At 38.9% G+C, this 17,882-nt stretch overlaps 1 protein-coding gene across 1 annotated transcript; it reads right to left on the bottom strand.

Annotated features, from left to right (window-relative positions):
- Positions 1-1,921: 1,921 nt before the first annotated feature.
- On the bottom strand, positions 1,922-9,547 carry gnb3b (guanine nucleotide binding protein (G protein), beta polypeptide 3b). Its single transcript, XM_053334960.1, has 8 exons — positions 9,479-9,547; positions 8,126-8,271; positions 6,795-6,858; positions 6,254-6,410; positions 5,594-5,660; positions 3,783-3,984; positions 2,549-2,765; positions 1,922-2,028 (listed from the first exon to the last, which is right to left on the bottom strand). The coding sequence occupies exons 1-8, from the start codon at positions 9,545-9,547 to the stop codon at positions 1,922-1,924; spliced, it is 1,029 nt and encodes a 342-aa protein (XP_053190935.1).
- Between the last annotated feature and the right edge of the window lie 8,335 nt (positions 9,548-17,882).

The following is a 17,882-nucleotide window of genomic DNA, read 5'->3' as shown; positions in this document are numbered from 1 at the left end:
CGGCATCTGTTACTCAAACATAATGAGTTGTTTTTTTGCCGACTGACATCTGATATCATTACTGACTGTGGAAGAACAGTTTAACACAGTGAAAAAGGCCAATTAATACTCCTTGAAATCGTAAAACATATTTAGATGACTTGTTTTGTCTAATAAACAGTCAACAACACAATGATATTGAATTTACTATCATGGAAAAATGGGAAACCAAGCAAATATTCATGTTTGAGAAGCTGATACTGGACAATTTGACTAAATGATTGAATCAGTTGCCAATCGTCTAATCATTTTAGTAGTACGACCATGTATAGTGGGGGTCAACAGGGGGTCAACAGGGGCCCAACGACAAACCTTTGCCCCAGGCCCCTGTAGAAGGGTTAAGACGGCCATGTTTGGCTCATTTATGATGAGTGTAGCCCTTTTACCCTTACATACTGTTCTGCTTTTTATATTTGAGAGTTGTGAAAACACTGTTAACCCTCCTGTTGTCCTCCCGGGTCAAATTGACCCCATCTCTTTTGACCATTCCTTCATTCCTCCTTCTTTCTTTATTTTTTCCTTCATTCTTCCCCTCCTTCCCTCCCTCCTCCTTCCTTCCTCCCTCCTTTCTTTTCCTTTCCTTTCTTCCATCCTCCTTTCTTCCCTGCCTCCCTCCTTTCCTTCCTTCCTTCTTTCCTCCTGTCCTTCCTTGACATTCCTTTTAGGGGCACTTTTCCTAATTTGACTCACTATATACGAAAATAGAAATAAAATGCATCATTTTTATGTATGCAAATGTACAAATTTGACCTGCGTTTATTTGAAAAATCAGCATTCGAACATGTCGTATTCAACATATCATATGAAATTGGCCATAAAATAGTGATTGTGAATGTCTTATTTTAACATAGAGGCCAATTATTGACCAATTATGACCAATTATGAGTCAGACTATTAAAAGTATGTTTGGGTTAAAAACACACACAGACACACACACTCTGACATGGGGTTAATGCAGAATTCTATGTTTATTAGAAAGATTTTCAACAAACATTTTGTCTTTTTACAGAGGAACTGCACAAGTGTAAAAGTACTACAAAATGCAGCTGACCACAGGAAAGGGGGGGGGTTGGGGGGGGCGGGTTAAAATGAAGTTTACAGGTCTTTACCGAGTGTTTTTACAGGTCAGACCGTCTGGGTTCATCAGAGGATCCAAGATGGCAGCGCTACTCTCGCTCTTCTCCATTACACACACACACACATAGATGTAAAGCCCCCCCAAAAAAAAAGAAAAAAAGAAAAAAAAAAGGAAAAAGAAATGACACTGTACATCAACTCTCCATCCTAATGTGTTTAAACTATACAATACAAATAAATTTACATCTTGATCTTTTCGTCTAAATAAGTGCAGGGCTCTTTTACAGGTGAAAGATCTCAAATATAATAAAAATAAATCTGTAAATCCTACAGTCTTGTTCAATATTCATGTGTTCTTTTCTTCTTTTTATTGTCAAAAATCTATATGTTTAAACGACATTGTCAAAATAAGAGCTTTATTTAATGCTCGATAATCATTTTGAATAATGTGCTATTTTTTTAACAGTTTTTTTTTTGTTGGTGTGTTTAGATTTTGCCTCAACAATAAAACTTGAACATACAGCGTGATGCATCGTGCACTGTGTTCCTGATGCCATTTATACAACGTGACTCACTTGCAGCCTCTCATATTTTGCATACATAAATGAGGAAGAAGTAGAGAGGAAGGGAGAAAGAGAGCCAAAAAAAAAAACATCTTCACAACTTCACTTGTCCCCTAGTTGATTTTCCTCTCCTCCTCTTCTTATCCTCCCCATCACCTACCCTTTTCCTCCTCTTCCTCTCCTCCTTCTCCTCCTACTCCTCCTCCTCCATCCCTTCTGGTGTTTTTCTTCACCAGGGTGACTCAGTTCCAGAGTTTCAGGAAGCTGTCCCAGGATCCTGTGCAGACGCCCATACCGTCTTCGGGAATCCCGGTGCAGCTCACCCTGTTGTCGTGGCCGGACAGCACACCTGGAGGAAGGAAGGAAAGGATGGATGGATAGAAAGAAAGAAAGAAAGACAGAAAAAAGGAAGAACGAAATATACAATCTATTACACTGTGAATGCAATTTAGTACCCTTTATTTGGGATCTTGAATTCAACAATCTTAAAGGTGCAGTGTGTAGAATTTAGTAGCATTTAGCAGATTAGGCTTAATAGTAATCATAAGAAAGTTTTAAATAGAGCAAAGTCACCCATAAATAAGAACTGTATTTGTTACCTTTATATCTACAGAGGGAGCGGGTCCCCTTCCACAGAGCCTGCTATGTTTCTACAGTAGCCCAGAATGGACAAACCAAACACTGGCTCTAGAGAGTTTTTCTTCATGCTTGGAGGATGATAGTTGGTTCCAATCTGCAACTAATGCCACTAAATCCTACACACTGCTCCTTAAAGCAAAATTTTGGGCTCTTTTATGTTATGTCTCATTTGCTATACTTCATTTTTTGCCATTAATTCTTCCGAAAGCACGTTGCAACTCAGCACTCACCAACTTTCTCTCCCTTCAGTGCGTCCCAGATGTGGCAGTTGAAGTCGTCGTAGCCGGCAAAGATGAGGCGGCCTGAGTTGGAGAGAGCCAAAGACGTGATGCCGGCGTTCAGGCTGGAGTCCTGGTAGCCGTTCACCTCCTGGTCAGAGCGCAGGTCGTACATCTTGCAGGCGCAGTCGTCGGAGCCTGTGACGATGGCGTTTCCGTTGGGGAAGTACTGAGGAGAAACGAGAGACGGATGAAATGATTGGTGTTTGTCACTATTTGCCTGTTTGGTACTGTACTTCCACCACAGCTCAACAGAGAAACACTGTCAGAGGAAACACCAGACTAGCGCTAGTGTTGCTGACTTGTGTTTTCCTTGTAATTTTAGGTTCTACACCAAGATCTGAGTGAAGTTACCTTTAAACATTAACCCCATCAATTCTACTAGGATGCCCATATCTCTCCCTTTCTTGCGTTACACCCAGGCGGAAAGCTCCGGTCCTTTGAAATGAGGCCAATGCGGAAGTAACTTAGAAATGCATTCTATCAAAATGCCACATTCAAAACTATTGGCTTCCGAGCAGCAGTCCACAAACCAATGGGTGACGTCACGGATGTTACGTCCATTTATTTTACACAGTCTATGGTTAAACCCCTTTTGTAAACATGGAGCCATTTCTGTAATCAGCAAGAATCAGCATTAATATATTCATAGTTCCTAAATATGCCATTTCTTCTTCAGTTTACTGACTTCAAATACCCATTTTCTCACCTTAAGTGTTTCTGAGACTTTCACAAGAAACTGTGGCGCCCTTGTTTATCCATATAGCGGTTCAGGAAGTGCAGTAATTTTCTCTACTTTATTTAGTATTTTTACTCAAAATTGGTAATGGAGGAGGTTAAAAGGTATCGATATATAGTAAAATGTGTCAAAATTTGGGTGAGCTTTTACATGGAAGCCCATTATTAAGTAGGCTACTCATGTTTCAAATCACAACACACTCGGATGAAAATTACAAACAAAACATTTCAAGAGAGGAAGGTGAAATTATGACGTGTGCAACATTTGTGTTAAGTTTACAATCATATTATTAATGATAATTTCGGCTTTGTTGTTGATATTCTGTCACTGAATCGCCTGCATCTGCTTCCATTCACGGTAATAAATCTTGAGCAGTGTCTGATTATGTGTTTGCTCTGTAATGTTAGTAAACTGAACGTGTCATGTGATGCTTGGTGGAGCCCTCACAGAGATGGCGTTGATGTCACTGGTGTGTCCGCTGAAGGTCTGCTTGCAGGTGCCGTCCCTGATGTCCCACAGCTTGGCCAGAGAGTCACAGGCTCCGGAGATGAAGGTGTTCATGTCGGAGGACAGAGCCAGAGACATGCAGTCTCCAATGTGGTTGGTGAACAAGACCTTCTGCTTGCCAGTCTCCAGATCCCACAGACAGCTGAGGGATGAAATGCAAAGGTTACAGAGCATAATGCTGCTGTAAGTGTTGTTGTTCTCTCTCTAGTAGAATATAATAATATAATATAATACAAAGCACCCTATTGGAAACGTACTCCCTTCAAATACTCATTTGGACCAACTGCAATTCGACTCAGGAATGGTGCTAAGTGAGGCTATGGTGTTTTTATCTTTTTATCTTTCCATTGGAGTATGTGCAATATGGGAGATGTGCAATCTGTGGGTTGGGCCATATGTCATATGTTTAAAATACTCTGTGGGGGGTAAATGCAATGTGTGAATGTTCTATGTGTTGTTTTTGTTTTGTTATGTATCAGTTTGAGTCCAAGACAAATTTCCCCGAGGGGACAATTAAGTATATCGTATCGTATCATATCGTAATATTTGAATATTTTTGCTGTCCTAAAACATTCTGTGGGTATTGGGGGTTTTGAAAACTGCTCTATAAATAAAGATTATTGTTATCTTTGAACTTTGTTTCAATTTGGATTGGCTCTAACTGTCCTCAAGTCCCTAACAAATCTTGTCTCTTTAAAAAAGAAAGTTTTATCCATGCACGTTAGGTTCAAAAGTTTGAGATGTCTAAGTTTACACCATCATAACACTGTTGCTAAGAGAAAAAGTGATGTCGCCTTTTTTTTTTGGTTTATGAAAAACAGTAATAATTTAATGTTTTCTGCATTTCAGTTTAACGTGAGACACATGCTATTAAAGGATCAAAAACAAAAAATAATTGATAAGAACTGAGACTTGGGCAAATATTTTTAAAAACATCGACATATGTCTTGACCTAGGACTGAGCGATATGGACAAAATCAGATATCATGATTGTGGATATAAGTAAAGTAAATTAAAGGCAAATACTAGAACAGTCTGGTAAGTTCAGAAAGTTGCATTACTTTACTGTGGCCTTTATAACCAGGAAAAGACATCAATACGTCCAATATCTAAGACAATATCTACTCCCACAATATCAATACAATATTTATATTTTGCCCATCACTATCTTCAACTGAGCTTTTTGAAAATGTCCTCTCATGAAGTTGTGAATGTTCAGTGTTACTGTTCGAAGGTCAGTAAACGGCCCACAAGCTAACTGTAATTTTGAGGCTTTTTATGAGCTTTTAGAAATTAGTATTTGGCTGTTTTTTTCCATTATTATTCATCCATTCTTTTCTAATCAGAATCTTTTGTCTACTATTGACCAAAACAGCATACTGTCAACATATATTGTAAACTTTATAATTGTGTATTGGAACAAACAGTCGATTAATCAAGAAATGAGGCCAGTGCACTTATTTCACATTCAACATGGGGGTCAAACTCATTTTAGTTTAAGGGTCACATACAGCCAAATTTGATCTCAGATGGGCCGAGCCATTAAAGCCATTAAATGAGTTTGACCCCCCTGCAAATAATATAATTTATACTGTATAATATAATTTATGCTGTATATAATAACTTTACTGTAATAAACCATCTATTTACAAAACAGATGAACAGTCTCAAGCAGAAAAACTGGAATTATTTTTCTGCAATTTTAATACTGTGTCTTTTCTATTATAAGCACGTGTGATGAAGAAACTCACCAGGTGGTGTCACCAGAAGCTGTGATGATCTCAGTGTCGCTAAGGAAACGGCAGCAAGACAGGTAACCTGGGAGAGAAAGAGAAAGAGTAAGAGCCCATTTATGCTCAATGGACATACGAAAATGTATCCGTCCGTTTCAAACGATGTTACTGTCACTGCTCTCATACTTCCATGCCTCCTTTACGTTGGCATGGATGTTAACCAATACATCCACCAGGGGGCAGCACCGAGTCAAACGTTTATGACAACAACAAACTCAACAAGAAACATGGCGACTGTGGAGGAGATATAGATAATGTTCCTCTTACATAAAAGACAAAAACGATATGTTTAAAGTTTCTAACCAACTCGCAAAACCTTTCCTCAAAAAGTTCCTCCAGTGTTATTTCTTCTTCGTGTCTCACTAGAGCTACGTATCGAGTAGTGACAGCAACACTGCCCCTCCATGGTTTCCGGTGGTACTGCTCTGTTTGGCCCGTACCCGTAAGCTTTATGGAAACGTGCAGAAATATGGACGAAATGAACACAGAGCACGGACAAAAGGCTCCGTCCGTATCCGTATCCGTATTTGGTCACCTTCTCATCGGTCCATCTCTCCCTCCAAAAGCTGTGATTACTAATTTCCCCCCTTTATGCCGTTAAAATGGCGTCGTCCTCACCTGTGTGTGCGTCCAGCTCCCTGAGGGTCTTGGGGCTGGCAGCCTTGATGTTGTACACAGTACACATGTTATCCAGACCTCCGCTGGCCACCAGGTTACCAGAGGGGGCGAAGGCGACGCTCATCACCCAGGCAGACTTTAGTGGGACAGCAACCAACTGGAGAAGCAGAAATTTAGTTTAGGAAAATTTACAACCTTTAGCTGCCATGTTTTCATCCCTGACAAGGTGGACACAGAAGTCAGACCATCACTGGAAACTTAACTCACCACTGAAATCCAAACTAATCTAATTATTTAAGGATTAGAAGCTCCTAAAGGTGGGATGACCTAGCTACTAACCAGTTCAAGTCCTAAGAAACTAACTAACTAAACTAAGAAATTGATTTACAAAAAACACACTGAAATAATTAGTAAAGAAAAGGCTCATTTATCTGTACTGAGAAATCATTATATCAGCTGCTGATGGAAAGACTACAGAACAAGTAAAGATCTTTAATGCTCAATTTAAGGTAGAAATGTTGTAATATTTGCATTTTCTTACCTTGTTTCCTGTGAAGGCGTCCCAGACAAGAAGCTTGCCATCCTGTGATGCACTGACCATTTGCCTGTGAGAGAGATTTGAGAGAGTCAGTTGGTTTGAAGATGATTTAAATCTTAATTGTTGATTAATCCAGGAGAACATTTGGCTGTGAAATCCAAGATAGACAGAGAGAACAACAGCCACAACCATTGGATAGATTTGATTCATGAATAGTCTCGCCAATTAACAATTCAGCATTCATAAGACTTCATTTAGACAAAATGTTCCAGTTCAAACTAAAATGATTATGTCCTTTTCTTGTTTTCAATTTTGAGGCTTTTCATGACTGTAGACTACTTTAAAACATCAATCTTCATCTTCCTTTATGTTCCAGGTGTATATATTTTTGTCCTTTTTTGTGGAATTCAAACTTGTATGTCGTCACTCACTCAGTGTCTCTATTAAAAACATCTGAAATCAACTACAGCTTTCTCTTTCACTTCTTTGTTTTGTAGCCTTTTTAAAAAAATGTAATCCACATTTATCTTGTCAGTAGAGGTCTTTGTATGAATGTTTAGCTTCCTACTTTCAATTCATCTATAGCTATATAGAGTATATGTTCATAAAAGTGTGTTTTTATCATATGTACATGTGTCCTCAATCATATTAAATGTTTTGTTTTGATGTAAAAATAAAATCCAAATAACTATATATATGTCTCTTCCCACTGATGGACCAATCAGATCATTTCCTGCCTCAGAAAAACACCTGTATGACTCTTATATTACTTTACTCTATGCTACTCTATATTAGTCTATAATGCTCTATATTAGTCAATACTACTCTTATATTACTTTACTCTATATTAGTCTATAATGCTCTATATTAGTCTATACTACTCTATATTAGTCAATACTACTCTTATATTACTTTACTCTATATTAGTCTATATTATATTATATATATATATTTTGTTTTGTTTTGTTTGTTTGTGTCTTGATGTATGTGTGTTTTTATGGACCGAACTGGTCTGAAATAAAGATTGAATTGAACTACTCTTTTATTAGTCTATATTACTCTTATATTAGTCTATACTACTCTATATTAGTCTATACTCTTAACTTATATTAGTCTACTACTCTTATATTAGTCTATGCTACTCTATATTAGTCTATACTACTCTATATTAGTCTATACTCTTAACTTATATTAGTCTACTACTCTGATATTAGTCTATGCTACTCTATATTAGTCTATACTCTTAGCCTATATACTACTCATGTATTAATCTACTCTTATATTAGATGATGTGTGGTGATGCAGTGTACTCCTGTGCAGCTGTTGGTCCTCACCTGGAGTCAGCTGCCCAGTGCATGGAATAGATTTTGGCCAGATGACCCTTGAGTGTCTTCCTCTGCTTCAGCTGAACTCGGCCAACTGAGTCTACGCCCCCTGATGCTGACGCCATAGTACCGTCATTCACAGCCTTGCGGGCCGCCTGGTGGTGGCAGGGGGAAGTACATGTTGGGGAGAAAGAAGAACAGAGTGAATATTTAGGTGGTTAACATGATCTTATTTAGTTGCAGTGGTTGCAGAAGTATTCGGATCAATTATTAAAGTAAAAGTACCAATATACAGCAATATACACATACTCCACAAGTAAAAGCCCTGTATGAAAAACTTACTTAAGTATAAGTAAATTGGATTATGAGTGATGTAGAGTGAAGTATTACAGTACATGAGTATTATGAGTGATGTAGTATGCAGTATTACAGCAAAAGTACTGCAGTATTATGAGTGATGTAGTATGCAGTATTACAGTAAAAGTACTGCAGTATTATGAGTGATTTAGTATGCAGTATTACAGTAAAAGTACTGCAGTATTATGAGTGATGTAGTATGCAGTATTACAGTAAAAGTAGTGATATATTATTATATATGACATCATTAGATTATTAATAGTGAAGCATCAGTGTTAGAGCAGCATGTTACTGTTGTAGCTGCTGGAGGTGGAGCTAGTTTATACTACTTTATATACAGTTAGCTAGTTTATACTACTTTATATACAGTTAGCTAGTTTATACTACTTTATATACAGTTAGCTAGTTTACACTACTTTATATACAGATAGCTAATTTACACTACTTTATATACAGTTAGCTAGTTTACACTACTTTATATACAGTTAGCTAGTTTATACTACTTTATATACAGTTAGCTAGTTTACACTACTTTATATACAGTTAGCTAGTTTATACTACTTTATATACAGTTAGCTAGTTTATACTATTTTATATACAGTTAGCTAGTTTACACTACTTTATATACAGTTAGCTAGTTTATACTATTTTATATACAGTTAGCTAGTTTAGTCCAGTGGTTCCCAACCTAGGGGTGGGGCCCCTCCAAAGGCATTCATCTTTAACAATGGGTTGTATTTTAAAAGCGTATTATATTATCCATTCTGTCGAATCTTCATCTGAAAATAACTAGTGCTAGTAGTAATAGTTTTTCTCATAGTTTTTTATTCGCTCTCACACCTGTAAACCATTACTAATATTTTCATTTGGTTTTGTGTGATCAAGCTTCATGCTGTTCAACAGGTTTTAAATGCCTTTAGCAACACAAAATGGGTTTGTACACTCAAATCTATTAGATATTTTCTTTTTATTTCATTTATACTGTCCAGGGCAGGAAGTGCTCACCTCAATCTGTGTACGGAGGCCATCGCACTCCTTTTTCAGCGCATCCATTTCAGCTTTCTCAGATGCCATGGCGACAGTTGCTAGGGGATGTTACAGGCGGGAAAACAAAACTGTCACTCTGCAAAAAGGAAAGAGAGAGAAGAAGAAAAAGAGATATGTGAGGGGGAGAAGGAGAAATAGAGCATGAAACTTTATTCTTCACCCTGGGAACAGAAAAATAATCTGAACTCAAATGATTAGATGATGCAGAATATCTCTTTTTGTTCTTGACCCATGCATGTAAAGTCTCCTCTCAAAAATTGATGACTTTACTGGCAAATAAAATCACTGATCCTGACAGCTTGGTCAGCATAGGTACGGGTAAACAAAACTCTCAACACGGTGACCCTGATACTTCAGTCTGGAACACTTGAGTTGCCGTTACAGCATCCAGTCTAGAGGAAAGATTAGACACATACTTGACTGTTTTAATCCCTCTCTGAACCAACGTTGTAATGCTGTTATCTTGCACACTGCTCCACTTATGATGTACAGAGTGTGACTGGAGGGCAAGAGATTGATAGCAAGAAATACAGAAGGGAAGAAGGAAAGAAGGACGGAAGGGAGCTAAAACTTAATTTGTAATCCCAAAACTGTAACAGCACATTACTGAATAATGCAGCTGACTTTTAAAGCTCAGTGTAAGGGTTGAAATAGGGTTAGTAGGGTCACTTACTTAATCTGACATTACCTACTGATAATTTAATGTTGCATCAGAATTTTGGACTGTCTCTGCAAACTGTGTGACATGGAAAATGAGAAGAGTTTGCTGTCATCTCATCTCAGCCATTGTGACATCGGATCAGTGTCATATTTTGAAGAGGAAACCCAAGAACATGTTCAGATTGCACTATGAACTTGATCTGAACTTTTAAACTTTGCAAAATCAACATTTTTGGGTGGTGGTGATGGGGGGCTGTCACCAACATTAAAAGTCAAGCAACAGCCAGAAAGCAAGAGTCAAGTGTCTCTAACATTGCTTTTGTTGTCTTTAAACATCTTTCCAATCTGACTCTTGTTCCTTTTGTTTAAAGTTAATTTCATTCCACAAAACCTCTTCGTGCAGTATTCAGTATTCGTGCCTAATACTCTGTAATTGGATACTGACGTCTGACTAATTTAACACCAATTACCTCTATGCACGACTCTGCACACCGACAAGGAACTCAAAACTTCTGCCAGAGGTCACAGGGAAATATCACTGTTAATACTCATGAGGACAATTCACCATTATCATTTAAAATCTTCTTCATAGCTTAATTTCTAGAAGAAAAGACACATTTTTAAAGGTTGTAGGCCGTGAATGATGAAAATCTTCAACCACTTCTTATTTAAAAGGTGTCTATGCAACACTATAGTTTGCAAGACAAAAAGAAAACTTCAAGGGAAGATGTTGAAATGATCAGAAAACTATCAAGAATCACTTATTTATCAAGTGATGATGAAAAACGTTTGCAGATTCCAGCTTCTCAAATTTGAGGATGTCCTGCTTCTCTCTGTTTCACATCATTGAATTAAATATTTGGGGGGGGGGTTGGAAACACATCAAGCAATGTCTACACCTTGGAAAGTTTTATGGCCTTAACGATGAATCAACAAATAGAGACAATGATGAAAAGATGAATCACTGATGGAAATAATCTTTACTTGTAGCCCTACATTTACTTTATGTCTTGATCTGTTGAACAGCAGAGGTGAAGGTTGAGGATGTGGCAGGTAGCAGCTTGAACCTGTGACAGGACGCAGGGTGGTGGACACAGGAGGAGCGGTGATGAAGAGGGTGGAGGTGGAGGTTGCTACAGGGCTTTAAATCCCAGCAGGAGATCTTAAGGGAAGCTTTACTGGTCAAATCTTCTGTCATCCGATTACTGACTGCTCTTTACCTCGGGATCAGAGGGAGAGGGAGGGAGGGTGAGGTAGACGATGGGAAATGTGGAGGGTCTGTTCAAGTCAAACGTCAGGCTGCATGACATCCACTCCTCCTCTACTGTCCTGTGTGAAGGAAATGATGGTGTTTTTCTGCCCCACACATACATGTGTTTGCTCTATTCTGCACTTTCCAGAACTCAGATTGAAGTTTGCATCAGGAAGAAACAAAAGTCTCTGCTGTAGAGAAACCTGCATGAGGTTCAAATCAGGATGCAGCTTACTACTGCCATACCTGAGGCACCAATCCTCTTTGGCAGCTTCCATACAATCCAAAGATCACCTTCAAAGGGTTTTAGGAATCATTACTTTGGATGCAATCTAACACAGGATGGATAAATCATTGTATTGTGCAAAAGGCACCGATGCGTCATGATGCTCCTAAAAGGCATCAGCTGCTTTGCTGCATAACTGCTGACTGCTTATTTTTAATAAATAACTTACGACTGAACCTTAAAAGAAATGTAATGCTACTAAATCACTGCAAATGCACCAGCTACAGCCACATTTCATGGTTTGCAGAGGCAGACATAAGTTTCCCATCAGTCTGGTCCTGTGTTGCACTTGGAAGCAAAAAATCCATTTCCTGTTTTTTGAAATCTCACAAAACAATAATCCATTTCCTTCAGTGAAACCATCATAAAGTAAGATGGTGCAGCTTCACAGCAGGAAGCAGTGTAGCGCCAACAGCAGAGGAAACACCTGTAGAAACAGCAGCATCAGACGCATTAAAGAGGAAACTCACCTTTCCACACAAAATGTGGTGCCTTCTCACTTCTTCTTCTGCACCTGTGCAGTTCCTGTCTCAGGACCCTCCGGCTCTTCTTTGTCCTTTGAGCTAGTTTAGATTCCACAATCCCAGGATGCAACCTGCTCGCTGGCTCCTCCGATGCTCTCCCCCAGCAGACTGCTAGCAGCTTACTTGTGAAAAACTCTCTCTTTCTCTTTCCCTTCCTCCACACTGAAGAACAGATGAGGATTGGAGGGGATGAAGCAGATAAGGGATGAAGGGATAAAGCTCAAAGATGGAAATAGAGAGGGAAGGAGAGAGGCAGAGAGAGAGAGAGAGAGAGAGGGAGAGAGAGAGGGAGAGAGAGGGAGCATGGCAAGAGGAGGTAGGTAAACCGATTGGAGGTAGAAAATCAGGTTATGAGGTCAAAAGACAAGCAGGTGAAGAAATGAAAGAACAAGACGGGAAGAGAAAGGCAACAGGTGGACATGAAATGTGAGAATATGAGAGTGGAGGAAAAAGATTGTGAGGTTTGAAAAAAAAGAATTGACACCTGTTGCACAAACAAAAGAAGAAAGGACCACATGAACCGTGCAAATCATTAATTATGACTCTTGTTTCATGCTATGAACAAGAAGTTTCAATCAGTTTAAAGTTTTCAATAAAAGAACAAAGAAAAAGACGAAAGTCAAATGAAAGTAAAATGCCTAGTTAGTCTCATTCCAACAACTTTTACACCTTTTAACGACACATATCAAGTCATTTACAACCTCTAATTCTTACATCTGACACATTAATTAACTTCTGGTTTGATTTCCAGGAGACGTGATTGTTTCCAGTGCACTGCGACACAGTGAGGTGACATAATATTCTGCTTCCTGGCATTGCAGCACATGTTTTTTGATGGTGATGAAGGAGAGGGGGGAATGATAGTCTGGAGCAGGGGTTGACAGGGGTGAATTGGTTTGTCAGAGCTAATGAGCTGAGCCCGGTTAATCAGGGTCTAATGGGATATCCGGGGACTGGCAATCTCGTTAGGGAATTAGAGCAGGTCGGCCTAAACGTGCGTCACACCTGACACACAGCGAAGGCAGGGAGGAAAACTTGATCAAGAGTCAGGAGTTTTTTCCTCAAAATGAGAATTTGAAAAACGTGAGCAGCCACTTCTAATAAATCAAAACTTTAAACTGATGGTTGCAACCATGGAATCAAACATAGAGAAACAGAGACTAACGCAGGAGGGTAGATATATTTGGATGGTTGGAGGTTTGGGGTCGAACCACCACAGGAAGGTGAGCAGGTATTGGTCTTCCATCAGAGATCATCTCATTTGGTCCGCCCCCCCCCCCCTCCCTCCTTAACATCCTGTAATCTGATTTGTGGTTTGAGGAGAAGATTTCACCCCCCCCTCCTTCCCCACCTCCTCTAGGTATAGGTGGATCCTGGGAACCTCCACATGTGTAATAATCTGACGTCATGAGATATTAAACAGATCTCAAAAAGAATGAATAGGTGATTTTTTTCCCTCCTCATTCCCCCTTTTTTATGTTGCAGAGTGAGGTCAGAGGTCAGAGGTCAGGATCAGCTACTGCAGAACTGTTAAAGATCCAGTACCTTACTTAAGAGCACTTCAGCACAGTAAATTGGATGCATTAGTTTGGTTCTCCTACCTTTTACCACTACTGATTATTAAACATGCAATAACTGATTTTTTTATTCACTTGTTTTCAGCAGAAACAAGCAGTGAACACAATGCTGACATATCAAGTTTTCCAAACAGTTGTTTATTTCCACATCCAGCTGTTACTGATTATCATTCATTTGGAGTCTGTCCATCTGCTGAATGTAAGGAAAGACAAGGCAAGCTTTATTTATATAGCGCATTTCATACCCAGGGTCAATAAAACCCAATGTAAGTCCAATATCTCTCTGTTTTAGCTTTGTTTTTACTCCCCAACCAACTGCTGAGGGAAATATCTGGCTCTTTAGCTGCTAAATGCTCCACTATGTTCACCAGCTAGTCTGTGTCTGGTTGCTGTTTGGTGCTGAACAGGTAGAGTACAGTGGCTTTTTACAGCTTTTTTTTATTAAAAAAAAAGCTGGCCAAAAAGCTGGCCAAAAATGACGCTATGAGGTAAAGGTACCAAAAGGTAAAGTTTTGAGCTGAAAATAATTGTTAGTTGCAGTTGATTAAAACAAATAGTTGCTTGTTTTATCCACCCAGCGGTTCAAAATCTGTCATACAAGGAAAAGCAGAACGTTAGTAAAGTGTCAAAAGTCAGCTAAATAATGAGCTGAAACTCATTATAAAGATCCATAAGATAAAGGTATTAAATTAAATTGAAGTGAATTATCGGCAGGATTAGAAGTATTGAGGTTGATGATATTTGCTCAACAAATAATTGACAAAGGAAGTGATAAGAAGACACTTGCAGTTCTGTGTTTAGGGCCAATAATTGACCTGTTTAGCCAACCTTAAAGCTTTCAAAAAGGAAAACTGAAATCATTTGATGAGCTTAATTGCCTCTCATGGACATTGTGCCAGTTTGTCGGCTTAAGATGTTAAAACACTTGGGAAATGTTTTCCTCTGTGCTCAGGCTCAGATGCAGTAGCCTAGTTACTACAGCCTGGCTCTAAGCCACAATCCTCGTCCTCATTGGTTCAATATCCTGCTAATCCACAATTTGCCGTCATGCATCATCTGTACATGCTGAGATCAATTGATGGCCTCTTTCAGTTGAGACTTTCAGATTAAGCCTCACCTCGAGTCAGATCTTTTTTTAGTGTTTGATGCGACAGGTTTTGGCTCAGGTCTGGTGACGTCATACGCCGATCTCACTGTTATGCAGCCGCGGCTGGCCTGGTGGTTTGATGTCTGCAGGGTCCAATATGTGTTCTGATGAAGAGGCCTTAAGCAAGAATCTGAACTCTTTCCTGCAATTCAACTTCATTTAACTTTCAGGCACTTTGCTTTGAGCTCATGCAATAAAACGCTTTTCCACCAAAAAACTATTTTTTTAAGGTATCAAATGTATGTTTTTTGTACCTGTACCTTCAGTGTATGTATGTGTGTATGTGTATGTGTATGTGTGTGTGTGTGTGTGTGTGTGTGTGTGTGTGTGTGTGAAGCACTTTGAAGCTAATATGAAGCTTCAACCGTCAATATTTTTCAAAGTTACTGGATATTCAGTGCCAAATTCCCTTTTCTTGTTTCACTGCATCTAAGCAGGAAATTATTGTTCATCAACACACTAAGAGGGAATATTTTACTATAAAAAGACTGTAAATGTGACAGATATCCATTTTATTAGACTCATTAACTTAGACTGCTGCAGCTTTGTATTATCTTCAGATCAAGTTCTCTCTCAAAACAAGGACTGTGGATTTAGTCCTGCATCACTTTACATTTGAGATCTTTTAATAGTCAGTATGAACAGGAGGAATTATTACAGGGAGGGAAACCTCTTTCACTGTTCATATGGACACCTGACTATTGTTAAAAAATCATAAACTTATCCAAACTAATGTCATTAATCATTTACTGGTCTGAAATTAACCCTGAAAATCTTCTTCTTTTAGCAGGGAGTTTCTATCTAGTCTGTTTTCTCTATACATTTTTGAAAGATCAGCTGTTTCTATATCTAAGTCTTTTTAAACTCTGAAATTCAGATGCACATGTTTTGCATTTCTTTAAGCACCGATATGGCCTCATTATCATTAGAGATCTTATTTAATACGAATAGAAAACATTCTTGGTAATAATTTTACCTTCTTCACAGTCTCAGGCTTTACTTCATGCTGTTTACTCTTAACTTTAACTGTGTCTTACATCTCACAGGTTAGTGGTGAAGCATTTTTTCTTCTTCTTCACATCAACACATAGAGTAAAGAGCCTGTGTATTTCTCCTTCCTTCCCTCCCTCTCTCGCTCTCGGTAAGTCTTGGCCTGTAATCCGGGGTAATGAACTGTGACAGAAGAGGGCTTGCTGACTTCCTGATAACTCCCTGTGGTAACGAGCTCAGGAGGGAAGCAGGACTCGACAAAACCCCCCCCTCTACCACCTTCGGCTCCTGCATTCAGGGACAATCTTAGCCCACTTTGAGAGGACAGGAAGTAGAAGAGGTGACACAGGCTGACAGAAAGTAGGTCTGTCAGCTCAGAGGAGAAATGACACATCATGGAGGGGCTTTGAGACTCTTGTCTTAATACAAGTATAGATGATATACATTAACACTGAGTCAAAAAACGTATGATTAAAATGTCAGCATTCCAAAATATAAACTACTTTCCTTTTTCATCTTACTCTCAAAGAAATTCAGATGTTTTTTTCCATTGATTTCTGATATAATCTCTTGTAAATTCATTTAGTTTTTTATTGTTAAGTGCCTGACTTAAATTAAATGTGAGATAAACTCCAATATTTATGTCTCATTTTTACTGTTCCTCAAAGCCTGATTTAAAAAAAACCCTGAATCATACATGAAAGGAATATTTTCTACTTTTATGGACCAAAACATGTCTAAAAATGCTCCAGGAAGAAATATCTCACATGTATTCATCATGACAAATTTAGAAATGTACTTTAGTCACTCTCCATTTGTAAGGCCTCCATACTCCCATGTAGTAAACCTATTGACCATATATTGCTTGTGCTAGTGACGCCACCTACTGGACAACAACAACAACATGCCTGAGATGACATATTACAGACAACAAACAAGAGTCACATTACATTTAAAATGATCATTAATAATGTCATTTTAAAGCTGCGCAATTACATTGTTTGGCCACTTGGAGGCAGCGATAGTAATATATGATCACCTTTTAAAGTTCATAATGTCTTAACCTTCATGTTGTCCTCCCGGGTCAAATTAACCCCGTCTGTTTTGACTGTTCCTCCTTTCCTCTTTCTCTCTTTCTTTCCTTCCTCCAGCCACCTTTCTTCCTTCCTTCTGTCCTTCCTTCCTCCCTCCTTCTTTCCTTCCCTCCTTCCTTCCTTCTGTCCTTTCTTCCTCCCTTCCCCTTTTCCTTTCTCTCTCCCTCCTTCCTTCTTTTCCTTCATCCATCCACCTTTCTTCCTTCCTTCTGTCCTCTTTTCCTTCCTCCCTCATTCTTTCCTTCCCTCCATCCCTCTTTCCTTCCTTCCTTCCTTCTTCCTCCCTCTCTTCCTTGACTTGAGGACAACAGGAGGGTTAAATAGGAGAGCAGGTAGACTGGCTGAGCAAACAACTGAATACAAGACACAACTGAACTGATCAGAGCAAACTTAACAGAACAGATTGAATTGAACAGAGGATCCAACAAAGCTGAATTTCAACCCATGACTTAAATACAGACAGTGCCAATAAGGGAATTGGGAATGATTAATTAGATACAAGTGCAGGCTGGGAGTTGACTGACTGGGAAGACACTGGGAGCAGAGCAGGGCTGATGAGGCTAATACAGGGCAGGTGTGAAAGTAACAGCAGACTGAAATGAACATGATGACATCCAAGAAACAAAAATAAAAATACATAACGCCATAAGCTAACCAGTAATGCAAGGCAATTCTTCAAACCAACGACTGAAACAGTATAAACAAGCAAATCCAAATGACCAAAAGGACTGAATGACCAAAGAACACAGGAAACCAAGAAATCAAACACATGAGGCTATGACAGATACAGCCAACTTATGAGTCATGTTTAGTCATGTTTCTGTTCATCCTG

This window comes from Scomber japonicus, chromosome 15 (genome assembly GCF_027409825.1).
Source record: "Scomber japonicus isolate fScoJap1 chromosome 15, fScoJap1.pri, whole genome shotgun sequence".
In the NCBI taxonomy this organism is placed as follows: domain Eukaryota; kingdom Metazoa; phylum Chordata; class Actinopteri; order Scombriformes; family Scombridae; genus Scomber; species Scomber japonicus.
Note: the sequence above shows the minus strand (reverse complement) of the source record. Positions and strands in the feature narration are given on the sequence as shown.

Bases quoted from the DNA above. Each gene is read 5' to 3' on its own strand.
- gnb3b (XM_053334960.1), bottom strand. From the start codon at position 9,547: ATGGCATCTGAGAAAGCTGAAATGGATGCGCTGAAAAAGGAGTGCGAT. The intron at 5,661-6,253 runs GTGAGGACGACG...TTTCTCTCCCAG, and splicing joins GGAGCTGGACGCACACACAG to GTTACCTGTCTTGCTGCCGT. The intron at 2,766-3,782 runs GTGAGGGCTCCA...GTTTCTCCTCAG, and splicing joins GTGACATCAACGCCATCTCT to TACTTCCCCAACGGAAACGC.